The sequence below is a fragment of the Melopsittacus undulatus genome, chromosome 5 (genome assembly GCF_012275295.1).
Source record: "Melopsittacus undulatus isolate bMelUnd1 chromosome 5, bMelUnd1.mat.Z, whole genome shotgun sequence".
In the NCBI taxonomy this organism is placed as follows: domain Eukaryota; kingdom Metazoa; phylum Chordata; class Aves; order Psittaciformes; family Psittaculidae; genus Melopsittacus; species Melopsittacus undulatus.
In genome coordinates, this window is record NC_047531.1 from 57,825,194 (window position 1) to 57,836,543 (window position 11,350).

Below are 11,350 nucleotides of genomic sequence, written 5' to 3' on the forward strand. Positions count from 1 at the left end.
ACAGGATGTGTCAGTTGTTTCTCTGTTCTGAAAGCATAGCTGGGATTGTCAGATGAGGGTAGAACCTTCAGGAAAGAAATACCATGTGTCACTGGATGAGAACTAGCCTGGGAAATACTGCAAAATGCCCAAGAGTTCCTTGCATGAGACAAGGAACTATATGTGCAAAATGGCCTGATTTGACTGTCTGTGAAGGTTTGCACTAAAGCTGGATGCTTATTGTAGTTCTTTTTCAGGTTTGTTTTATTGACATTTGCATGTAATAATTCTAAATCAGCAAAAATCATAGCCTCAAGAGATGAGCACTATTCAGCATCTGAGAAGAACCAGACTCAAAATGATGACAGTTGGTAGGTCCCAGTGAAAAAATCTTTCCCAGAAGGAAGGCTGCCTGGTTTGCTTCTGAACTGTAATGACAGAGAAATTCAAAGCTCCTCTAAGGGCCGGTTGCACCTGATACCGGTAGGGAAAAGCACTGCATGGTTTTATTGGTGGGAATTGTCCCAGGAAAGGTTCATGTCCATTAAATGCAGGTGATTGCAGCTGACTTCACCTGTGTTCATAGGAGAGGGAGAGAGTGCATGAGGTCTGGAGAGCCTAAGTAAAAAGATGGGTCAGAGTTACGAGCAGTCCTGAACCCAGGCATAATGAATCACACTGAATGCTGCTGCCTTGTTTTGCTCGAACATCTTGGCTATGAGTGGAGCTTAGATGTTGGCCCTGGGGTGCCACATGTTGTGGATGCCTAAAGTTAGAGAGACTGCTGCATCTGACCCAGGAGTAAAGAACAAGTATGGTCAGCACAGAGACTTTCAAATGTGGAAATATGTTAAAAAACCCCCAAACCAGTAGCTCACAAACACAACAAAAAACAAAGCAGGAAGTACTGCCCCCTGTAAATTCTGATTCTTTTGTTTGACTGTAAGTACTAATTAGCAGTAAGATTTCTGCTCTAATACTTCTTCCATTTTTTTTGCCTTATCTTGTGGTTGCATTTTACATTCTTTTGGAAGTTTTGGTTGGAAATAGTTGGATGACCTGCATCTGAAAAGTATATTATTCTAAGGACTTGTAGTGTATATTTTTGAATATTTTATGTGATCTGAGTATTAGTGTACTGAGATGAATATTTGCATATTGTGGGTGTTTTTGTTTGTTTGTTTGTGTTTTTTTTTTTTGTTGGAAAGAGAATAAATGCTAACAAAACATAAAGCTGTAATGTATCTGAGGTCCATTGTCCTGTCTTTGTCATAACCATCATGCTTAAGCCCAAAGTAGAAGTTTTGCTCAGCCCTGAAAACAAAAGCTTATTTCTTTTTAATCACACAAAAAGGCTAAGTTCTTTTTGCACTTGTCATAGGGTAAGGAAGCACCAGGCAATATGACACTGCTAAGCTAAATTAATCAAGTGGACCAATCTTGGAGTAGGCTGTCAGGGAGAGGGTATATATACACAGAAAGAGTTGGTACATGAGCTAGGGATGTGAAAGACAGATTGTTCTCCTGTTACAGAGAACAGGATCTGGAAGCATCCACAAGGTGCAATATTACGTGTCCCTCATCTACTGTGACAGTGAGTCAGTGTGGTCTTACATGGTGAAAATACAACACTCAATGCTGACCTTAGTGCCAAGTTCAGGGCAGTGGCTCAGCACTAACATGTGCTGTTACACCTCATGTCCAGTGTATTTTGGGTATCTGCATAGTGATGTTTTCCCATGGTCTGCTTTTTTGGGGTTTATAAAGCTAGATGTCAGCACAGGCTGGCAGCCAAATCTGTCCAAATTTCCTCATATGGCACTTGCCAGCACTTCCAGGTATTGTTCTCCTGTCACTTTCACATCCATAGCTCACATGTGCCAAGACTAGTCAAACATGTCTTGTTTGCACTGTCTGGTCAGCTGTGGTTCATTATATCTAGTTAGTCTACTCCTGATCAAGGCAAGATCTTGATGCTCCTGTGACATCTGATGTTTGAGCCTATCATCTGTCAAACATATTTTGTGTATCATTAGTTTGTAACACAGGTGCCTGTATAGAACAATAGCACAAGCTTGTATAAGCGTATCACATGTTGCACACTGAATTACACTGTAAGTTAGTATGGGAAAAGGAGTAAGTCAGCACTGGGTCCTAATATTGTTTACCTTTACAAAAGCAGATTTTTGTTAATAACCTTGTTCTCAATGAAGTTTCCAGATCACCCAGTTGCTCAAGATACATCTCAGACTTCATACGCTTTTGTCAGATCCTACAGCTTGTTCTGCTGTTGATAAATGCAATAGTTGTACTGCAGATGGGCTGGTGGACACAGGCTAAGATACACCGACTGAGAACCCCTGAAGTGCCATGCTGTGGAAACACCTTCTAGCACTGCCCACCTGCATCCGCCACCAAGAAGGATAGGCTTATGTCAGTGAAAAGCTTTACCAGCAGATAGTTAACAAGAGACCTGTTGCAGTTACCAGGCTAGTGAGTCAGCACAGCATAGCCAGAGAGAACAAAACACTTGCTTCAATGTCAGGCTCTGCATAGCAGCCCAGTATTTACACTTAACACTTACACCTTCTGCTTCCATGCAGGATCGGACACCTGCTTAACACCATCTTCTCTCTTCCCCCAGTCTCTGTTGCTCTGGGTTTTTAATAGCCAGATGTCAGCATAGGCTACCAACCAAATTAGTCTACAGCAGTATATATCCCTGTACAGCTTTCCAGCAATTTCAAGTGTAAGTCTCCTGGTCATTGTTGATCCACTGCCCATACCAAGGCTTGTCATACTGAGCTGTTCATGGCACCACTGCTCTATCAACCAAAGTTTATTACATCAGGTTATGAAACTTTTGATCAAGACAAGATCTTGATGCTCCTGAGACATCATTTAAAATTGAATATGGATCATTTTTTCCAGTGACAGTGTAGATCCAAATGGCTTTGGCATTTTTTCCACATTAGAATAGAACATCCAAACCAGCAGTAATCTAAGTATTTTTTATTTTGGAACAATGTATAAGAATAAAGTTGAACACTAATCTCTGTTCAGATTCAGTCTGTAAAAGAATGTGACAGAAACAGTGCCCAGTAAGAGTTGTTATGCATCTGTAGGTATGGCAATCTCTCCCAATTACTATTCTTTCACAGAAAGCTTGGGGCTGTGCTCTAGAAGTCAAGTTAATTGTTGTCTTTTATCTCCAGGCAGTGATTGTGTAGTTAATTCTTTCAGGGTGGATATTTCTTGTGTGCTCACATATTCTTACCCTGCAGCTTTAAATGGAGGTGATCCAAGACAACAAAAATTATTCAGTTGCTAGTTCATTCTTCAGGTTTTCTACTTTGCTATTTCAGTCATGCAGAGACTATTCTACCTATTGATAAGGGAATTATTATAGCCCATATTTTGTTCTTGAGAACAATTTCACCATTTCCTTCTACCAAAGAAGAAAAACCTCATGTCACTGAATACATACACTATGCCTTTGCTGGCAGGAGAGATACAGTGTGTAAGCTACATAGTGGACAGCTCAAGGCAGCAGTAGATGCTCATTAGACCACAGAGGCCTCCAGGAAGGCAGGATAAAACAGTCTTTAGTATTCTGCATTGAAAGGGTACTCCTTGTGATTTTTGCACCTGAAGGAAATCAAAGGGGAATGATTACTCTCAAGGCTGAAATAAATGCTATTAGAGCTGAAGTGGGTGTACTTCTGTACTTCAGAGCCTTCAAGGGAGGCTCTGAATTCTGTAACTGCAGAAGGAACTTAAGAGACTTAGTAAGGAGATGGCATACATGAGACTAATAAGTTCAAATCTGTTCCTATTATTCAGGCACTGAACAGTGCTGGGACCAAATTACTTCCTAGATAAAGTTAAAAGTTCACACTGCTTACACAGTAAACAGCCATTTCTATGGCTTTTCAGCCAAGACGTCTTGCTATAGACTTCCAAGGTGCTATCTGCAAGCAGTTGTTCTTCATACTGCACTATAGGTGGTCATTACCTCCCCCCAACCACCTATATAAGAGCTGACATCAGTTTATAATATGCACAGAAAAAAATTACTCTAAGTTTAAAATTGGCTAAAGCTCATTTCCCCAATATGGAAAATCCCAAATTATCAACTACAACCCTCCTTTGTGAATACCAGGCACAATGTTTCCTGAAGAAAGAATTCACGATTAATACATAGTATGCCTTATCCTTTAGCCAATAAAGGGAAAAATACAAAGACACCAAGGGTTAAATAACTGATCTCAATCCCCCAAATGAGTCCAGATTTCAAAATATACCCAATTTAAACAGCTATAGGAGTACCCCTGAGATCAGAGTAAATATTATTCAAAATGTAAGAGCTTGAAAGAAACAAGCAGTGTCACTTACATGTTCATTTCACAGATCCTCCAGTTCCTGTTTAAGCTGAGAAGGGTTGCCATCTCCTCTTTAGTTAATTCAAAGTCAAACACCTAAGAAGTGGAACACCTGGAAGTCACCTCTCTGAACAAATGAGGCAAGCTTCACAAGATTAAGGAACAAGTGAGATCAGAAGGGGTGCTGTTTAGAAATGATGGCTTCATGAGACAGGAAAAGGAAAAAGTTGTATCTTTAGACTTCTTGAGACTCCATTGGCAGAGAGAAATAAAGAGACTTCTAGTTGCAGTTATGTGTGCTAGCTGTTCCAAGATGTTTAGTAAGCACCCTGGAGTTGCCTCTGCTCATGGCAGACTCATTTCTCTCCAGTTCCAAAGAAACACCTGGAAAACTTCCATATTTCAGTAAGTCCAGCTATGCTACTTCTGAAATGTCAGGAAAAAACCCGGCTTACAGTCCAAGGGGCAAGGTGTTTTATTGACACCAGGTCCCTTCCCTTAACATTGCTTAATCTACATTTTGAGAAACATTACTGCACTTGGGCTCCAAGCAAGCACTGCCTGCCATTTCATCCACAAGTCACAGAAGACAGTAAGGTTGATAAAGTTATCAACATACTGTTGATAAGGATATCAACATACTGTTTCCAAGTGTGCTATCATTTCTCCAGCTGTAGTTTTCATTGTAACCCTAGCTTCTAGACAGAGAAAAAGTCCAGTCCTCCTGCCTGAGGCCACTTTGGGAAGGGTGAGAAAGGATCACTTGCTGTACAAGAAGAAGCCATGCCATCCATGAAGGGCATCACCCAGGTCTCTTAACATTTACCTTGAAGTTCTCCACAATGCGCTGTGGTGTGACAGACTTGGGAATCACAATCACATTTCTTTGGATCTGGAAGCGAAGGAGAACCTGCAAAACCAGACCACTCAGAGAACAGTTCCTGTTCTGGAGGAAGCAGAGACTGTTCCAACTGTTTGAAAACTCAGCTATTTTCCCAAAGTTATGCCCACTTCTGCACAGCTGTATTTCAAATCATGGCTGTCCCAGTGGCCTATGTAGCACTTCCTGGACAGTAAAGACAAAAGTGGTGGAGGCCCACATAGAAGGCTGCCTTTGCCATCCAATTTTGGGACAGTCAATTCCTTTTCTTTCCCCCGGGCTTTTAGCAGTGTATGCAAGGTGTTCATTCTCTGCAAGAGGACTTTCCTGGCTAAGGGCCAAAGAGACAGTAGCAGAGATTTTTTAGGACATAGAACAGGCTACATGCATTACTTGTTAACACAACAGAGCACCACAATTCACATGGAACACTGACAGAAGCTGTACCCTCTCTTCATACACTTTCCTTAATGACTGTTACTGGAAGGAGTACCTACTGTCCAGGACCTACCCACCTGTGCTGGGGTTTTATTGTGTTTGGCTGCAATTTCTTTGATCCTGGGATCATTCAAAAGGGAACTGTTCTCTGGTTTATCCCTGCACAGAGAAAAAAAAAACGGAAGAAACAAAGAATCCCTGCAAAAAGACTCTCCCTAGCATGAGTAATTAAAGTATGTACATGCCTGCACCATTACTCATTCAATTACTCTGAATGTTTAAACTTAAACCACACTAATCCACTTGGAAATTACCTGTCAGGGCGTCCAAGGGGACAGTATGCTGTCACAGTGATCCCTTTGGATTGGCAATAGTTGATAAGTTTCTCCTGGGAAAGATATGGGTGACTTTCAATCTGTCAACACAGAAGCAGAGACTGTAGCATTCCAAAGCTCCAGAGGGTTTCTTTCTGAATTCTAATTTCCTAGTTACAGGCTGCCTTCATCCTACCATGCATGTGGTCTGTGTGACAAGACTAATTCTAGAGGGCATCAACTTTAATGTTGAGTCCTTATGAGACTTTGATTTTGTTCTGAGAGGCTTTATAGAAATAATTGATTACAGTCAGAATGTAAACTTGTGTCTGGACTCTTTATCCCTCCAGAGAGAATGCTTCATGGGAAATTACTCCAGAAAGAGAGTGGTTCAACAAGCCAAGACAAAAAGGAATTTTTCTTGTCCTTTTTGTATTGATAAATACCCATAGAGTGGGATTTAGAGAACACAATCTGTCTTCTTTGTTCTCCCTTTTCGATTTCCTCATTCAACTGTAACCAGATACTTATAACCCCTGGAAACTATTCACCTGCAGTCACTGCAGCTTACCTGGTTATTTGCAGGCTTGTATTTCAGCCCCGGCTTGTTCAAGATTCTTTCAATCTGCTCGTGGTTAAAGTTCGAGATTCCAATGGCTTTTACCAGACCAGCATCCACCAGCTCTTCCATGGCCTAACACAAAGAGGAACAAAGTCAGCATCCAGTGTACAAGACATGACCCGAATATTTTTCCTGATGGGTCTTGTTTCTCTTTGCTGGAAGTAAAGCCTAAGTGTTAAGACTTGCCAGGTTTTTGATTCTCATAGGGAAATGGGGGTACTGGTAGTATCTGTGCTGTCTTCTGTGACACAAAGACCCAAATTACTGATGAGACTGAAATTCACTGAGTTACAGAAGGAACGTATGACTAACTCTACTGCTGCCACAGCACTGGAGGGCCCTGCAGGATGGCAGGATCACAGCTTAAGTGCATATTTCCAAGAAAATCTATTTGAGCAGCTCAAGAACTGCATGAGAACTGTGGTGAAGAAAAAAAAAACAGTCATTCAGTTATGGTGAAGTAAGTAACTTCTGCTAGGCTCAGTTTGGACTGCAGCTCCACTGAAAATGACTGTGCAGCTCAGTGACTAGAGATATGAATCCGCAGTGAAAAGAAATAACTTGACTAAGCACTTACATTTTTAAAATGCTACCCCATCCTTTTGTGAATCCTTTCCAGCTAGTTCTGCATACATGCACAAACTGTTCTGTGATGGCTGAAGCCAAAATCACTGCTGAGGACAGAAGACAACTCTTCTGCTGCAGCTGAACTTACCTCCCATGTCTGTAGAATATCTGTGTTGCTGGGTATAGACATGCCTTTGTCATCTGTGGGAAGCAGTTCCTCTCCTGCCTGTCAGTGACAAAAAAAATGCTTGAGAATCTGTTGAGAAGTTCACTTAATACCATGAAGGCTCACAACCATGACAGCTTAAACTTCTAGTGCAGGAAAGAACACTAATTATTGTCTACTTTCAGTCATTCCCTGAGGACCAGGGAGAAGTTAGAGTATTTTTGCCAGTGACCATTCCCATAAGGACAGGTTTTCTAGCTGGACCCCTTAAATTGATGTCTCACACGAATACCTACAGGGAAACAAAACACTTAGAATTACAGCCTCCACTCTCATACATGTTCACTTCATGTGAGGAAGGAAGAGCTGTTTTTTTTCCAGACAGGCATCAGGGGACCTAGCCAGGTACTGGGAACATGTAGCTTTGGTCTACACACCATCAGATCTGTTGAAAAGAGTTATGTGCAGTGACAGTTCTTCCACAACAAAGCCTAGGGTAAATCTGCTAATAGTAGGAAATTTACTAGGAAATATGTGAATATTAGGAAAATAGAAGAGCCTTTGTGTACAGGTTATGAAAAGACACCAAATTTGAACTACATTTAAAAGCAGTTTGCTACTGTTACCATGAGATGGTTTCATTTCTTTGTTAACATAAAACTAGAGTATGAAGTAAAGATAAGCATCTCAAGAGAGACTGATCAGACTGTAGCAGGACAGAAAGACTAAGACCAGAAAGTCAGAGACATTAGCTCCTTCACTCATTTGTGAACGAATGTATGCCCCCCAGGAAGTTTCATCTTTTTCATTCCTGTCTCCGTGGAACAATGCTAAGGCTCCTACAGGCAAGGTGAGCTCAATCTGTGCTGTATTAAGGACTTGGTGATAAAAGAGAAAAACGGAGAACATAAATATTTTCTCTTGCTCTACAATTCTGGAACACACAGAAAATTTCTGACAGGCAGCAAAGTGCAGCCCTCCTTCCTGCAAGGGGCAAAAAGGGAAAGCACCTTATCTTATGCTTGTAGCTAGTCCTAGTCCTCAGACAATCATTCCCAGGATCAGAGGGATATGCAAGCAACAGTCTCAGGGCAGAGATCCACAGCCTGCCTCTTATGGCCAGAGTAAAGCTCAGCACCAGAGCAGTGCTGGTACACACAACAGACACATGATCATCTTTATCAGCCACAGTAATTGTTGGGCTGTAAAGCCATATAACTCCACCAAAGCTGCAGTCACAAAAAAAAGCCAAGGGTGTTGCTGTTACCGTACCTTCAAACCAAGAGGCCAGTGGATGAGGTAAAGATCCAGGTAATCCAGTTTCAGGTCAGTGAGAGTCTTCTGGCAGGCTCCCTTCACCAAAGGCTTGTCATGAAATGTGCACCACAGCTAGAGAAAAACACAAAAGCACAGTGTGACCTCCAAGGTTAAAGCTCTCAGGTGATCTCCTGCACACAACAGAGGAAGGCCATATGGAATCAGATCATCCTAGTGCTCTTGAGATGAGGCTTCCTCTGTGACGGGCCTGGCCTATGACAGGGAAGGCAGTATGTGCACAGACGTTTGAGCAGGATCATAACAGGCAACATCCTCTGCTCTCATTAGGTACGAATTCGTGCAACCCCTTTTACACAGGGGCTGCCTTTGCAATAGACAGCTTTTGAATGAAGATGTCTGCTATTCTTAACCATACATAAAACACCTGCATAGAATGTAGAAGGCAAAGTCACAAAAACATAAGATTATCCAAAGGCATTTGAAGCTCCTTTCCTACCCATACTCTATGATTCTATGAAAGAAGTGGTTGGCACCTACTTCTACCAAGAAGCAACTTCACATCTAGCTAAACAATCTGATTTCCTTAGTAAGCAAGAGAAACAGAACCCACCGATGACACCTTCCTTGCAACATATGCTGAGCAAATTACACTGCACCCTGAACAGATTACAGGGTGCCCAAAATCTTATCTTCCTCACACAGCAGAGACACCCTGTTGGCAAGGTGTGAGCCTGGCTGCTGGAACAAGCAGCTGGCACTGCCAGGCTCATCTCCTCTACTGTGCTTTAGCAGTCAGGGAGATGCCATCGTGAAACTGGTTCTCTTCTGTATCAGTCCATGACACTGAGTGATGTTGGATGTCTGTATCACGGGTTTCTACCTTGCTTGGTGCTGCATGGCCCCAGTGTCCCTTTTCCTGCTTCCCTCCTGTACCACTTGGTCTGCAGATGGCTTCTCCTCATCCATCCCCCAGCACTTCTGTGTCTCCTCAGCAGGGCTGTGGTGCTCAAGCTTTCTATAGATGCTGGGGAGAATTCAGAGCCTTGACTTTGTTCATTGTAATAGATTGACTGGGGAAGAAAACTACCACCAGACAGTTCAGAGGAGGGTGACTCTTTTCCTTGCTCAGGCCTCAGTGAGCTCACTCTTCCTACCCAACAGCCATCAGTGGAAGTAATCAAACAAGAAATAATCAAACTCTACCTCTGTGCTGATGGAGGGAAACAAGAAAGTATCAGGACTGATCTGTTTTATACTACAAGGTTCTCCAATGCTATATCAATGCTACTTTAGTTTCCTACTGTAAACATTTGCAGTCCATGACCATCTGATCTTTACCTTACTGACAATAAAGAGGTCATCTCGCTTCACAACGCCTTCCTTGATTTTCTTTTGGATCCCCTCCCCAATTTCCTTCTCATTCTGGTACACGTAGGCACAGTCAAAGTGTCGGTAACCAGTATCAATAGCAGCCATCACTGCAGCTTCCACCTTACCTGGTGGAGACTGAAGAGAGAAAAGGTATGACATGCCTGGATTTGGGATTCTCACACACTGCTCCTTAGGTAGATACCCTCCTTAGCCGGAAGGTAGATAAACGTATAGAGAGGCTTTAAGAGGAGCTTTTCCATAAAGCTTTCTCGGGTCTGTAGACATCTCAAACACAGCCCCCCGAGCCTAAAACCAGGCTCCGGCCATTCCTCTGGCACCCCACTCCCCAGCAGGGCTCTGGAGAGGCTTTGCAGAGCCTCTTCACTTCTGCGCACAGCTCCTCAAAGGAGAAATCCCCCGGCAGGTTCAGCCAAGACCTAAGTTGGCGAGAGGGGCCTCAGCCCCAGCGATTTGCGTTCCCGGGCAGAGCCCTACCGCGGCGTACGAGCTTGGGGTGCTGCGAAAGGGCAGCGGGAACAGAGCGACCCCCAGCGCCAAACGCTGCCGCGGCACGGCCACGACGAACGGGAGAGCCGGCCGCGAGGTCGGTGGCACAGGCAGCGCTGTGGGCCCACCGAAGCGAGAAGCCGCAGCAGAGTCCCACTGCAGGAGGCTCGCCGCGGTTACCTTCCATGTGCCAAGCCCCAGGAGGGGCACTTTGGCCGCGGTGCCCAGCCGCACGCAGACCGCCATCGCCCCACTACAAACCAACTCCTGCAACACCCGCGCAGTGCTTTAAGAGGGGTCCGCTCCCGGGCTGCTGGTACGGCCCTTCCCGAGAGTGGTGCCCCACGCCCACCCAGGCCTTCCCCTCCCTTGCAGCCAATCACAGCTCGAAACCTGCCCCGATGGCAGCGCAGCCCAATCAGCAGCAAGCGAGCAACCAATGGGAATCCTGCCCTGGTCCTGGGGTCAGGTACGGGGGCGGGAGTTCTGGCTGTGTAGGGGTGTCCAAGTGAGCTCTGCCGCAGTCGTGGGTTGCCCCTGGCGTTGCTGCCTGTCGCTTTGTGTCGGTTCGGTGTTTCTCCGGCGTGTCTCAGCGCAGCGGGCAGGCGGGCCCAGCTGCTGAGGCCCGGAGGAGCCGCCCGCCGGTGTCCGCAGAGGGCCTCTGAGCGACCATTCGAGGGCAGGCTAACCGCTGCTCAGGCTGGCCGCCTGCTGCGGCTCGGTTCGGGTGTGCTTCTGTGAGAGCTGAAATGAAGTCAGTTCAGTCACCCTCCCTAGTGAAGCTGTAACCCAAAAGGGTGAGGGCGGCTGTGAGCCGATCCGGGCGGTGTGTGTGTGCAGGGGTCA

At 44.5% G+C, this 11,350-nt stretch overlaps 1 protein-coding gene across 1 annotated transcript; it reads right to left on the minus strand.

The window, feature by feature from the left end:
* Positions 1–2,975: 2,975 nt before the first annotated feature.
* Positions 2,976–10,844, minus strand: LOC101874966 (aldo-keto reductase family 1 member B1-like). The gene is made up of 10 exons (XM_005144351.3): positions 10,685–10,844; positions 9,965–10,132; positions 8,621–8,737; positions 7,331–7,408; positions 6,565–6,687; positions 5,994–6,094; positions 5,757–5,838; positions 5,188–5,271; positions 4,375–4,457; positions 2,976–3,627 (listed from the first exon to the last, which is right to left on the minus strand). Exons 1-10 carry the CDS (start codon positions 10,748–10,750, stop codon positions 3,585–3,587), a joined length of 945 nt encoding a protein of 314 aa, XP_005144408.1. The 5' UTR covers positions 10,751–10,844; the 3' UTR covers positions 2,976–3,584.
* Positions 10,845–11,350: the final 506 nt, after the last annotated feature.